Here is a 15,924-nt window from a genome sequence, read left to right on the forward strand (position 1 = left end):
CGCCGGCGCGAACACGTGTTTATTTGTATGTTTTATCCTTCGGCGGCTTTAAACCCAACCCACCCCGACCGCAAAGTGCGCTCCGCCGCCCGCCGCGCCCGCGTCGTCGCCGCCTCTCGCTCGCCGCCACCGCTGCCGCGGAGCCGCACCGACTCACCCGCGAAACTTTGTCCGAAGTCGACGGGCGCGGACGTACGCCGCGTATTAATAGCCACCGCGAGCGGACACCACAACCGAGCGATCAGAGGCGGCTCCATACATCCGCTGAGTCGCATTACGACCGCGCGCCACTACGCACGCACCCTCATGTACGACACGACTATACCAAACGTAAACTGAAACCGAAATTGAGCGTAATTTTTTAAAGTGAAAAAAGTTAACAGATCGCGTTGAAAGCGAAAGGCACGTGCGTGCGATCGTAAATACGGAGCGCAAAAAGTGCCGCCGTCATTGAAACTAGTGAAAAGTTTTTTCGCCGCGCGCGGGGGAGACACCCCTCTGTACCGGAAAAAATCGGCCCCTCGTGTCCCACTTCCGCCCGCCGCCGAACCTTTCATTCACCGGGAAAAAAGTGTGGCAAGGCCGTGTGACGTCACCGCATCTAGTGGCCACGCGCTCGTTCCCTAGCAACGTGAAGCATCTTACCATAGGTCCTTCCGCAACAGTGCAACTTCGCGGGTGTGCAATGTTGACGACGAGTGACGTTAGCTCATTCCAGTGGATGTGACCAGTGTGGAGTGGGAAGTGCGATGTAGGTGCGGACACAGTGGACTCTATGTGCAGCACGCAGCGCGCGAGGGTGTCGAGGATGCACCTTACGGGGGCGTCGAGTGGTGCCGTGTCACCCGACACCAGCTCCACTCTGCTCCACGAAACGTACACGAAGATGACTTCGGACATACTCGCGGAGAGGACGCTAGGAGACTTCTTATCAGAACATCCAGGCGAATTAGTGAGGACCGGCAGTCCGCATTTCGTTTGTACGGTACTACCTCCACATTGGCGTTCAAATAAAACGCTACCCGTGGCGTTCAAGGTAGTGGCGCTGGGTGACATCGGAGACGGTACACTTGTGACAGTACGGGCCGGCAATGACGAAAATTGCTGTGCGGAGCTGCGAAACAGCTCTGCTGTGATGAAAAACCAAGTAGCGAAGTTCAACGACTTAAGATTCGTCGGCCGTAGTGGTCGCGGTGAGTGCTGAAGGTGCAGTTATTGTTACACAATGATATACTCATTTAAAAGATATATCTCATAAATCAAAATAAGCAAAGTACATAAACGACCCTACAGTATTTTTGTTACAAATATGATGTGTTTAAAAACACTTTTCATTATTCAGTAACACGCAGACTTATAATTTAATTCTATTACAAGGAATTTCCACATTAAAATATTCGAAATCTTGTACCCAAAAAACATTTAAACGATCAAAAATTTACTATAAAATTAAGCAAATAATAATCAAGTGCATTAAAAGTTAAACTTCCCACGAAGATTAGCATAAAAGTAAATATGACATTCAAATGTTTTGGCCAAGTTGCAAAGTAGGGTAAACTCAGCGACAACGGAAGAGATCAAAACTTTTTCCGGGATACTTAAGAAAGTTCGTGAATGTCAAATAGGGCGGGATGGCCGGCATAACCGCCCTGCTCCGCCCTTAAGATTTTCACGAGAGTAAAATTGACTTGACTTAAAAACATTGTTGGAAGTTTGCTTATTTTATAATAATGTATGTTACTTCAACGTAATTATACACTGAAATTAATAAATTTAGTTGTTTAAAAATAACACCTACTAAATAAGATAAATCAATGCAATTTCAAATCGAAAGTATTCAATTTAAGTAATTTGTTTTAAATTGAAAGTACATAAGTACTTTGAATATTTTATTTAAAAAATATTGTATTTGCCACGAGGTAATAACTGTGCGCGAAATTTAATTTTTTTAATGTATTTACTATACGTTTCAAAGTATATAAATAGTTAGTTAATAATAGTCGTTTCTACTCATCTTTTCTGTCGTGAACTTTGCCTTAAAAACAAATATTAAATTAAACAACGGAGCTACGATAGTTGAATTTCTCACATGATATTAGCAATAAACTTGCCTGTTCTTTTAAATAAATTCTCTCACTCTAATATATAGAAAGATAGATAGATAGCTTCTGCTTTTGACGGACCAGAGCAGACATTTTATTTTTATATAATTTGCACTACACGTATGCAGACATAACAGTAAAAAATACTCTGTTTCTTTGTCAATCGTATGTGTGTGTCTTATAAAAACACATTCCGTATGACTATTTAAATTGTTCCATTTCAAAGGTATATGATTTTAAAAAATTATTTGTTAATCAGTCGAAAGAAATTTATTAATTTTCAATACATATTCTATAACATTTATTTGTATATTAACTAACATAATTGATGTCTGTACATAACAAATATTAACAAAGATATTGAGTTATACTATTATTAAATAATTAAGACAAAAAAAAATCACTTATAATATAAAATAGTTTCTTGGATGAGTAAATACTACACCAAAAAATAAGTCAACAAAAAAACTTATCTAATAGTAATTTACTAAGCTAATTGAAATGACTTATAGTTAAGCAATTTCCACACGCAAGTGCTTCATTATGTCTTAAATTGATGAATTATATCTGAAACCTTTAATATTTTTAATAACTTACCCTAGAACTAGAAAAAAAAAACAATTGCAATAAATAACAATAACAACCTGTGACAACTTTTACGATAATTTGTTGTGATACGATAATACCTACAGCCTTATATATCATAAGAGCGCTATTTCCAGAAAAAAAGTGTTATACTGATCCTGAATATAAGCACCATAACAATTTCATTAAAATGATAAAATCTCTGGAGCGGTTTAACTTTATAATGCACGTGTACAGACAAACACATAAATAATACAACATTTGGTGTTTATTTCGAAAAGCCCCTCCCCCTTTTTATATTTTTATATAGCATATAGATAAATGGATAACTAAATATATATATAACGGGTTAAGTAAAGCTAATCGAGAAATTTGCATTAAACGACTATTAAATTACTGACCCTTTCACTCTTATAACACTCCATAAATACAAATCTGTCTGTTTTAACTGCTATATAAATTATTTATTTATACTTCCGTCAATATTATGCAATTTTGTATGTAGCTAAAGTGATAATTTATAATTGTAAACTTGTACAAAACAGCCAAATACAAGAAAATAAAACAAAACAAAATCGCTTAAAAACCCATGTCAGGCCTTTCACAATATTGTACGTATATAGGTATTATAAAAAAAGAAACGATTTCGACGGCTTGACAAAAATAAATAACTTATAAACATAATGTTATGTTATTCTATAAATAACATAACATTATGCTAAAATTTAAATGATAGCGTAGCGTAAATTAATTATTAGCAAATAGGTCGCATTAAGTTTTTTTTTTTAAACATAATCGTATAAACCCCTAAACCAATATATTTACGTAACACTTATACTAATATTTAGTAGGTATACATTATGTTTATTTAATGTAAGCTTCGTTTGTAATTCAGACTATTGATATGACAAGCGTGAATTTCATATTCTCGTCTTGTATTATAATTTATGAATATAAATATATTATTAAATCGAGGAAAATACAGATAATAATAAAACAAAATAACTAGGAATCTCTTACTATACCTTAATATTTGTGCAAAGAGCGAATAATTAGCCTTTATCGTACTAAAATTTTGTATAAATACAAACGTATTGCACAATTTGAAGCCCGCATATGTTTTAATGTATCGTTGTCGCGTTGTATGCACGATGACAAAGCAACTGCTACACAGTCTTTGTATTCAAAAATAACACAAATTACAGAGGAAAAATATAATCATTTAAAATTAATTATGTAATAATAATAATTAGAATGTACTTCATACGATTTAAAAATCGAATTAAAAAAATATTCATGTTCGAATCTATTCGGAAACGGCTAGACAGATTTTGATGATTTAATCTTTCTATTAAAAAAGGTTTTTATGATGGATCAATTTTTATTTGACGTATAACGAAAAATTTTACAGAAAATCGGTAAAACCATGATTATCAGACTTCCATCACTCATCGATGAACTATTTAATAGATTTTGATAATATCTTTACTAGCTACCAGTCCCGTCTTTGTACGTGAATAAGGGTCTAAATAAAATGTTGATATTGAATGATGAATACAATGTTACGCAGAATAATAACAATGTTTGTACGCAAAATTCACCTCAACAAAGTTTTATCACAATCAGGCTTAGGAAGGCGTAACGGACATACATACAATGACATTTATTTTTATTTGTTAAGATAAGTGACTACCGATGTTGATATTTATGCTGTGTACCGATGTTGGTTATTTATACATATTCATAAAATATTGGGCATTGAGCAATTTTTTGTTTTATAAAGTATTTTAACTTAAATTAAGAACATTCGTAGCATTAAAATTATTTATAATTTCAAGACTGATAAAAACATGCGTAAAATAAAAAATAAATATTTTGATACCCAATGACGCAAGGTCTTTTTTTTTTTAATTTATATTCGAATTGTTGAATCTAAAGTATTGAATTATAACCTGGATAATTATTTATATTTATACATGATTTAGGGCCGATATGATCGTTTTTTTTGGTAAATTTGGTTAATTGCTTGCTTTGACGCTTACTACATTTTCTATTCGCGACAGATCACATCTGCCGTCACATGTCACGCTAATGCTGATTGATTATTTTAAAATATATTGATCCTATTAATTATTCATATATGTATATAATAACCTTCTAATTAATTCTTGTTTATAAGTACAAATAATGTTTTAGATTTTAAAAAACAGACCTAGCAAGCTGTCCTAAATAATCACTATAATATTACAAAAGAAGTGGAAATATATATTAAAAAATACTTCAAAAATAATTTAATTATATTTGTACTAAAAACGACTTAATTAATTAGATTAAAAAAATATATTTATCCCAATTGAGTTACTTTTCGTTAATTAGATCTATTTTTCTATTTTTTTTTTTAAATTTGTGATATTGTCAACACATGCGCAACTAATATGAGATATTAATTGTCCCTTGTACAAGTACAAGAAGTAAAGATAAATTTTCAACTGCAAGCTTTCGACTTCACACAGTTTGTACATCCTTCTCGGGGTAGATTATTCGATTTTACCATCAAAGACCGCAGAGCGTTTTACATTTGTCTAGAGTTCAATAAAAAAAAAAAAACATACTCTCTGATATTCATAATTGTATTTAATAATTATATTTACATTTTTTTTATAGTAAAATATTAACTACTGAGTTTCTTGCCAGTTATTCTCGATAGAATTGACCTTCCAAACCGGTGGTCGTTTATTATTAAAATAAAAATTAGCATTGTAAAAGGACGCGTCGAAGTGCTTAAAAGAGCGTACTTGAATAAAGTATATTTTCATACATTAAATATTCTTTTAAAAATATTTGTCTGTGTGTCTGATTTTATTTGACTACATCATTTTTGATTGTACCTCATATACTTAGATATTCATATATTGTACTTTGAAATATGCTAATTTATAAATAGAACATTAAAAACCCTAAAAATAGCTTTGGGTTATGGCTTTTTCGTTTAGCATCGTGTCTCAAAGTTGCCGAGACATTCTGTTTTCGTTCTTTAAACCCCTGAGAGGATGCAATTATAGATTGTATTGTATTGTGTATTCGGTATCTTGTAAGATACCGAATACACAAGGAAGTCATTTTTTATAAACCAAACAAAATACTATTTTAATTTTTTTTAAATTTCATAATTTATGCATTTTACTTATATATAAAATATTCAAATCATATAATTTTCTTTATTAATAAATAGCACCCGTGCGAAACCAAGCGGGTTGCTATTAGTAAATATAAAGTTATTTTTTAGAAATAAATTAATATATCTAAACTAAAATGATCACTAAAAATGTATTCAGTTCAATTTGTTAGGTAAAACTGGTATAAAATTCAGTTGCAATAATTGCCCCAAACCTTTTAAAAGATAGATAAATTAAAACACATACGTAAACTAAAATTCGTAACTCGCACATTGATAACTTGTACATACGCTTGCCTATAAAACAATTCGGTCAACGCGCTTAGTCTGTGCGTTTAGTCTGTGCTGATTAAACTACTAAAAAAAGATGTAAGGATTTTCGATATATTCATTAGTGAAAATAAATCATAATTAATTTATCATCGAATTTACATAAACACTCGCACAGGGTTTCGCTTGCTGTTATATACGGAACCTATTAACTCCTATATATTAATGTTTAATTGTCTAGTTTGTACCCAGGTGGTTTTGCGGATAACTAGATAATGCACAAAGGGACTGTCACGTGACATTCGGTTAGCATTAGGCTATCTAGGTCTCGTTTAATAGATAAATATGTAATAGAGTAAGCTAGGTTAATGTAACTGGGATATGCGCATATCTCCCAGCTTAAGATGTCAACGGCCGGTCCGTCCCGGAATAGCATGAGATAATCTATCCATAGATTACGTAATATTAATGTAATTAAAACTGAAGAGTTATTTCGCAATAACTGTTAGCCTAGACGATATAGAAATTTAAGATTTATACACATAACACATTCGTCATTTTCGTAATACATACATAGATATTACATTACATTACATTAGCAGCCTGTAAATTTCCCACTGCTGGGCTAAGGCCTCCTCTCCCTTTGAGGAGAAGGTTTGGAGCATATTTCACCACGCTGCTCCAATGCGGGTTGGTGGTATACACATGTGGTGGTATCCTCACGATGTTTTCCTTTAGCGACGAGCATGAGATGAATTATAAACACAAATTAAGCACATGAAAATTCAGTGGTGCTTGCCTGAGTTTGAACCCGAAATCATTGGTTAGGATGCACGCGTTCTAACCACTGGGCCATCTCGGCTCGTATACATAGATATTATTTATTTCTAATGAAAAAAAAACGGAAACAATGCTCTATTTATTCATAAAAAGAACGTGCTAAATCCTAAGTTGTCAGGAAATACACTCCTTTTAATTACTTTGATAAACTAGATGATTTTCGATCTCTTAATAAGTTGTCACCTCTTGTCATAGCTAGTGGCAATGATAGAATTTTACACCATTCGTAAAATCGTCAATACCAAACAAGAGATCTAAAGAGTATTTTAATTTAAAATAGGCAGGCAGACTGACAAGTGAGCTGTCTGATCTTGAGTGGTTAACAAAACCCATAGACATTAGCGCTACAAGGAGTATTAACCATCCTTTACATCATCATCAATGCGTCATCAACCTTGGGAACTAAGTAGTTGACCCTTATGACTGTAATTACACTGGCTTACTCAACCCTTCCAAGAGTTATACAATACTAGCTGCACCTAACACACACACACACAACTTAGTGTTTTACCCCGTTTTACCTCCTTAGGGATGAAGTTTCGTAAAATCCTATTTTGTTTTCGTAAAATTCTTAGCGGATGTCTACACCCTATAAGAAACCTACCTGCCAAATTTCAAGGTTTCGGGTGCTATGGCTTCTGAGATTTCGAGATTAATCAGTGAGTGGTATGTCGCTTTTATATATGTATATACATATTTTTTTTTATTTTTACTTTATTAGGGAAACAAACAGTACAAGTCATTCTTAAAGCTAAAGCATAAAAATTAGCACATATATCAGTAAAGTTTCCACTTATAACTAAAAACATAATAAGAGCAGAACAAAATTAATTATAATATTTAATATAATAATAATAAGAAAAAACAAACCTATGAAAAAAGGGCAAATTTGAGAAAAAACAAATAAAAGATCTAGGCTTTATGGTTCTAGCACAAATTTCCACAAGTTAGCAACTGATTCTGTAAATATATCAATACTGGAAAATTTAGTGTTATATTCATTACAGACTATATATATATATATATAAAATAATTTCGTGCATAATTTGACTTTAATAAGGGCAAACTAAACAAAGCCTTATTTCGTGTTCGTATATTAGGACACCTGAATCTTAAGCAATTTAGAAGGTAGGGTGAATCTATGTAATTCCTTATTAATTTAAACAAAAATAATTGATCTCTAAGTGTTCGACGATCAGCAAGTGGAGTAATTGTAAAAGTTTCATTTGTTGTACGACATTTAACATTAAGGTATTTTATAAATTTTCTTTGAATATTTTCTAACATCTCAATATATAAATTGTAGTGTGGATTCCAAATAATAGATCCATATTCCAAAACAGATCGAACCAACGTATTATATAAAAGAACAAACGTTGAGTTGCACTTAAAATCTTTGCTGACTCTCAGAACAAAACCTAGCATACGATAGGCTTTAGCTGTTATTTGGGTTAAATGTAACCTATAAGTAAGCTTATTGTCTAAATAAATTCCCAGATCACTCAACTCAGTCACTCTATTCATAGAATTACAATCAAAGTAATAATTGTAGGTGATTGGATTTAATTTTCGTGAAAAAGTGATAATGCTACATTTAGACACATTTACACTAAGAAAGTTGTCCTTGCAATATATACAGAGCCGATCAAGATCTTCCTGTAACAATAAGCAGTCAAGTGAAGACGTGACCGATCTAAAAATTTTCATATCGTCTGCATATAACAAAAAAGAAGAATGTTTTATAATATCGTCGATATCATTGATAAACATATTAAACAGCAGTGGTCCGAGGTGAGAACCTTGGGGAACACCAGAAGTCACATATGTAGATAAGTGTTCATATTTGGCGGTAGAAAGTTGTAGAAGTGACTGATAATTAACCAAGCAGAAACTACCTACCACCAGTAATTTTAAAAATTAAATTGAAAGCGATGTTCATGTCCGGTGCCACGTTAGTGAACCTTGGGTGGACTAATGATTATTACATTTTCCAATTTAAAAAAATATATATATATTAAGCGTATACATGGGTGAACTTAACATCGTTTACTGCATATATTAGTTTTAATACACTACTGTGTTTTTATTATTTACCTTTAGCCATACTAAATAATGAAACCACTTTTTATCGTATACCTTTCCACATTTTAGGAAACTTTTTTCACTTTTTGAAGAAAAAACTATTTCAACCACGCACCTATATATGTTTTGCCTATAATTATGAAGTATGAGAAATTATTCCATTCCATTGAGACTTGGACGGTACTGGAATCCCAGTAGCGAGGACTTAGGTAGAAAGAAGTATTGAAGTTCATATCCAAGGATGTATCATATTGCTCCAAGTACACGACAAAGGCACTAAATTCATCCAATTTTAAAAAAGTTTCGGGCAAATGGAATTTACCCAAGACTGTTTACCGCTGCAATTTTAAGCAGATGAAGTGGAAAAATCCTGTTTAATTGAAGTGTGAATATCAATACACCTTTATTGTACCGACAATGATCTCGGTGGAATCGCTGGACGACCTCAATGCCATGCTAGAAAGCCTGAATATTGTTTCAATAAGGGTGAGTCTGCTAATACGAACAAGGTTTTCATATCCTACATCTTATGGCTGTTATTATAGGTATTGGTTTAGAATTTTCCAGTGAATATATGTGACTGGGACAAAATATCCAGAAGGATAAGTTCAAGTTCGAGAAGAGGTCGAGGCCGAGCAATGTTAGGGAAATAAATTCAATTTTATCGTCTAAATTCTGTCAGTATTCAGTCTGAAGAATTTGAGCATTATGTGTTAACAGTGTTGCTACACGGATTCAAGACGAGCTTTGCGAGCAATGCTCTTTATTTTGCTATACGACATGAAAACCGACGACAAACGAAGATAACCGATATGGCTTGAAAACTTAGATTGCTGAAGCGGCAATGAGCAGGTATGTTCGAAGAACTACTAACCGACGGTAAAAAATCCATAAATTGCGATAAACAGAGCACGGGACTGATCATTATGGCAGCAACTAGAGCGAGTCCTGATATATAAATTACTTATGTTTACAAATATACTGATAAAGAGAAACAAGCAAAGAATATCTTAACCTACCCACTTCATATTTATGGAAAACCTTGAATTGAGTTTTATATTTATGTTTTATAGAAATCACTTGGATTATATTTGGAAAAATTGTTATTGGCAACATCGCATATATAACATATATAACACCGTATGAATACCAATATCGTGCCCAAATGCCAATCGCTTCAAACTATCTACATATAAATTTATCAAGTTTTTAGCCAAGAAAACGTTACAAACAGATAAACTACCTAATTTTAGTTTTTGTTGAAAAAAAAACACGAAATCATATTTTTTTCTGTGTCATATGTATTTTATTATAATCATTCCGTTAATAGCCTACATACCTATAATTGAAGGATTAATAATATAAAGTTATCCTAGGTAGTATTCTTCTTCATGACTTAAACTAATAAAAAGAAATGAATATAATTATAATTGTTATTTAATTGAAAAACTAAAGAGGCGCAGTTAAAATATATACAAATAAGTTAATGTATCGGACACAAGAAGGTAATGAAAAATACCAGTAATATTAAGATTTTATCCTTGTATCATCAATAAACTTAACCTCCCCATTAACATTTAGTGATTTGCAAAATCAAATTACTAATTCTATATTCAAAACAAACTTTAAACTTCTTAATTACTAACCACTCGCCCCGGCTTTGCACGGGTGCAATGTTTCTGTTATGGGTGTACCATATGAGGAATAATATAACTTTGCAGCAGTGGAAAATTTTTAGAACTGAATTATGAGTTTGAAGAATCCCCCTAACAAACAAAAAACAAATTTTACCTTTTTATAATTTGTATACGTAGTATAGATGAGACAGTGATTTTTAAAGCATTTTCCATTTTTATTTACAAAGTGATCGTTTACGATAATCAATCTAACTCGGCCAGTCAGAAATCAGTTAAAAATGGCCTATATAGTTCTTAGGAACAAAAACAAGAATTCGTTATAAGTGATAATATGCATTCTGTAGAAAACTTTATTATTAATCTATAATAATTAATAAGCATAATTTACTCAATGAAAATAGGAGGATTACCATTAGTACGCTCCAATTTTACACTATCATTTTCCTCTTGAGGGTAGAATGTTCTCATTAAATTGGTACTCTACCCTCGAAGTATAATCTATCCAACAAAAAAGCGACCATAAGGTTCGGTTGACAGTCAGCAAAGAAACATCGAGGAACATATAAAAATATATAAAATTGAATATAATACGGTTACTCTTTTTTAAGAGGGCTGAAAAAATATAAACGTTTTCTGAGTCTACATTTCGAAATTTTTGTCAAACTTGAAAAATTAAAATGGATGTCATCAAAGTTAATTTTAAATCTTAAAATCTCTATAACGATTAAATAAATAATAACTTAACGTAAGTATATATATACTATACTGTATGTATATATTTCAAGTGTAATTATTGTAATATACGAAAATAGATGTCAAATATCTTTAAAAAAAAAAAACGATGCTCGTGTGTGTTCGTGATATAGGTTATGTTTCATATTTGTTTTTAAAATATATACAGTATCTACCTCTAGAATGTGCTTTCCTAAATAGTAACCTCGTTTATAAAATAGCTTTATAATCACCGATGTTGATGTAAGTGCAAAACCAGACCAGACAAAAAATTAAATAAGTTTGAAATATTTATAATGAATGTTAAAAAACCGAAGATTTCTTATAATGATAAGGGATAAGAAAAATTAGTCTTGATTAAAATGAAGATCAATTGTAAATTATACGCCTCTATTATTGGGCTGGATCTATGTTGTATTTATTTATTTTCCCTATATGGTGTACAAAAAAGTATAAAGTAAAGATCAAAGTGAATAAAATACGGCCTAGGTACATATGTATATTATCATAACCATTATATGTTCTGTGTTCGTTCTAAATAATATATTTTCTTATTTAAAAATGAATTATTCGAAAATTTCTATGGAAATGAAAAATGCAAGAAACAACAAGAAGAATTTACATGAAGTAATAACATATGAGAGGGAATAGGGGAGCTTCGATATTTATGGTAATGAAAGTAATGAGAAATCTTCCGAAGAAAAAAAGCTATTCGAGAAACCGCATTGAGAAGTTTCGCGCAGTGTTTTAATCTGGCTATATTTCAGAGTTGTGCAAATGAAAAGTTGGTCTCGAAGAAGAAGACACAGCCCGCCTTCCGCGCGCGAACCAATAGAAAAGGTTGGAAAAGCAGCGTCTTTCGCGGAGGCGGAGCCACGCCTGCGGTCACATAGCCATTTGAATAAAAATTTTCCTTTGAAGAAATTCTTTATACGAATATATTGTGGTGCGTTGGCCTCGCTTTGATTACTGTTGCATCCCGTTTTATGAACGACTCGAATTCCTTGCTTACTTATCAACCGACGAAACTTTTCAAATAAACATCTTAATTTTATATTAATTTTGCGCTTCGGGTTATAAAAAATACATTCTTTAAACTGCTTGTACAAAGTTACTAAAGCGTGTCTAAGTGTCTTAAATAAGAAAAAGTAGAAAACAAACTTGAGCGGTTGCGGCCAACACGCAAACATCGTGTAGGTTGTGGCACGCACGCGGTCGGCGCCCGTAACAGGCCCTTGTCAACCATAACGCGGCCGCAGCCGGCCCGGTTTACCGGCCCGGTCGACCCGGCTGCGCCCGGTTAGCCGCGGAAAACTACCATTTCATTTATGGTTGCCTCTCGGTTTTGGGGTAGTTGCGCTAACTAAGCGCGGCCCACAAGTTACGTAACTATGCATTGTGGTATCACGCTGATTCACAGTCGACATCATTGTATAAGAGTAAAGGCCAGAATATTTAAAAAAACAAATGCTCAGACGAATAGTTTCACACGAACCGAACAACGCAAAACTATTACACAATTTTTAATGGTAAATATAACGTGGTTGTAAACATAGTGATTAAGATACATCGAACAAAGACGAAACACACAGCTTACATCAGCATATTAATTCAGTCAATTAGCGCGCACGTAAGCATTAGCACGTCGTTACGTCCGACGTCGTCGTAATCGCCGCGACTGACACGGCAAGGAGTGTATTTGACAGGTGTCAAATTGGATTGCATCCAGCTATTAGGAAATGTCGTGTGCGTCGACGGAGAGAACGACGTTGTTGTGTGGATGTGGCATAATAATATTGATAAATGTTTAATGTGTGATTAAAAAATAAAATTCTTTCACTATAAATATAAGATAAATATCATTTGCCTATTATAAAATATTAACAAAATGACAAAAGCAAATAAATAATTCGACGACGAATGTCTTAGGAATCAACAAGAACAAAAATATAGAATAGAACATCTTATTTTTAATTTACTTATCTTAATTTGTCATTCGAGCTGCTCCGAATATAAGCCAATAGGTGTTAAATAAGACCCTCGAATATGTTGGGCGTTTAAAGTAAAATGTTCCAACTTTCCCATAATCATTTCATTACCCGCAATTAAAATACTTTAGTTTGACATACAAATATAAAACAAAATGGAAAATATTTTAAATAAAACGTAATAATTTTCAAAAATATTACTAAAAGTATTACATTTAATATAGTACTCGTAAAGTATTAATACCAAACGTATTGTCTTATCCAGCTTTGTCCATTCGAGCAACCTACGAGTTGGAGTTGTAGTCGCGAGTGGCGGCACTAAGCGCTGTTCGTACAGTTTAGTTACTAATTGCGTCATGTGTACCGCTTGCTGTACAATTAAATGTACAATTGACTTGAACACAAGGACACAATACTACACAGTACATTCATATAAGTATTCCTAATATCCGTGTTTTAATTACTCCGTTGTTGAAACTTTCTTATGTGCTATTAGGGTTATTTTAAAAATAATTATACATATTTGAATAATATTAAGTACGAAAAGTATTAATTTCTGTAAAAAAAAAATAGACACTAAAAATAAATTATATTATCAATTATAGAGACATCAATTAAGATTAAATTATTAGGAGACAATTATCACAAAATAAAAACTTAAAATCTTTTTGGTACTGACTTCATGTGCTCTATTCATCGGAAAAGGTTCATCAAAGGTTTTATCGATGTAAAACTTTAATTACTATTAGCAACAGACATATTTTATTTAAATATTATTTAGATAATATCTTTGCTGAAGAAATAGTTGCGTATAGTATTCAAATTAAACAATTAAAATATCAACAGAACACAATACAGTCACCATTAAATATAACAGTCTCGCATCCTTAAATTCTCGTTTAACACCAAAGCTTGTGTAATAAAATCAAGTCGCACATAAATCAATCTCGAAAAATAAAACGTCCGTCATTTAGCGTGTGACAAGGGGGTGTGTGAGGAAATTGTGAACTCGTAAACCGTGTCGTGCGCCGGTACATTAAGTAGGGGTTATTTATTTAGGCGCACTGTTCTCGTAGCGCTCCGTGGTATCCCGCGACTGGCACCGGCACATCACTTGTCTGGTGCTGTGAGCTATTTGTTTTGATTTTTTAATAACTCTTCCTTAACTGTTGTTTGATACACAATACATTCATGTTATTTAACGCAATGTTTTTTTACACGAATACTTTAAGGTACATCTTTTATGTTATTACTTTCTAGATTGTTCTTTCTAACAGTTTCACGTAAATATTTGGAGGGAATATTTGATTATATTTTATTCATTTAGCTTTTTTCAGGTAATACATAGCATTGTTTCCTTGAAAACTATTGTGATGGATATTATGATATTCCAATGTCTGTAGTAAATCGAAAATTTTAAAATAATAAGATTAACAAATAATATCTATTATAGGAAGTCCAGTTTTACACTTAACAGTTTTAGTATAAATTCATACAATTTAAGATGATATGATGATATTTAAAAGTCCCAATAAAATAAATCTTGGTACATACAACGAATATCATGACACAAAACACGAGTATTCCCATAAGTGTTAACGACGTGAGCGCCTCTCGAGCCGCATTAATAAACTCCGATAGCCGCAACAAGCCGGCTCGTGTACGACCTCCATTTTTAACGAGCACACACCGTGCCCGCAGAAAGTAGCCTACACATGAAATCACGTATGAATGAGGCTTTTTTCAGTTTTTTCGCGTGTAGCCAGCGGCGTGCCGCTTCAGGCCCCATTAAAGCTTACATGTCACTCTCCCGCCACCCCGCAACGGGGTGGAAAAATCTGAAAATCGGTATTGGCTGCATCCCGCAGCGAGCGGCTGGCAAAGCGCTCTACAATACAGCTTTGACGGACGGTCATTTAATATTAACTGTGGTTTTTCCGCAGATGGAAATGTTTTTTTTATTGCCGGCGTTATGCTGTGATGAAGTGGTCGGCCTGTTGTTTGTGACGTGCTCTGATATGTTGTGGATGAGTTGCTCTTTTATGTTCTCCACTTTGAAACGTCATTTCGCTTCAAGTGCTTATTTGTTCGGTATTTTGATAGTTGGCGAGTTATTTGAGGTTTGGATGGCCATTGCTTTAGGGTTGATTTAATTTATTACACATACTCTCGACTGAGAGCTGCAATTCGAAAAGTTTCATTTGATGATTTTATGAAATAGTATTTTAAATTTTATAGGTACTACTGGTGATAATATTTTTAGTTGGAATTCCATTCGATTCTGGTAAATTGAAAGCGAACCTGCAATAAATTTTTAACTTTTCGAACAAGCGATCAAAATCGAACTACAAAAATTGGGTGCTCGCGAAAAGAGTAGCGACCACAGATTGAATTTATTGCTTCCACTCATTCAGAGTAAAAAGTTTGCACAAATATTTCACGGCTTGATCGATTTCATAGTTCCATTACAACCGAACATTTTTACCAATTATCTCGGCGGTTGAAAATTTATT

The 15,924-nt window shown here is 33.0% G+C and overlaps 1 protein-coding gene across 1 annotated transcript in view; it reads left to right on the forward strand.

The window, feature by feature from the left end:
• Nucleotides 1-219: 219 nt before the first annotated feature.
• Nucleotides 220-15,924, forward strand: part of Runxa (Runt related A) — a 30,803-nt gene continuing 15,098 nt past the window's right edge. The window contains exon 1 of the mRNA XM_064217483.1: nucleotides 220-1,193. Coding sequence (XP_064073553.1) covers nucleotides 776-1,193 — 418 coding nt within the window. The 5' untranslated portion in view covers nucleotides 220-775. The remainder of the gene's footprint in view (nucleotides 1,194-15,924) is intronic.

This window comes from Vanessa tameamea, chromosome 17, assembly GCF_037043105.1.
Source record: "Vanessa tameamea isolate UH-Manoa-2023 chromosome 17, ilVanTame1 primary haplotype, whole genome shotgun sequence".
In the NCBI taxonomy this organism is placed as follows: domain Eukaryota; kingdom Metazoa; phylum Arthropoda; class Insecta; order Lepidoptera; family Nymphalidae; genus Vanessa; species Vanessa tameamea.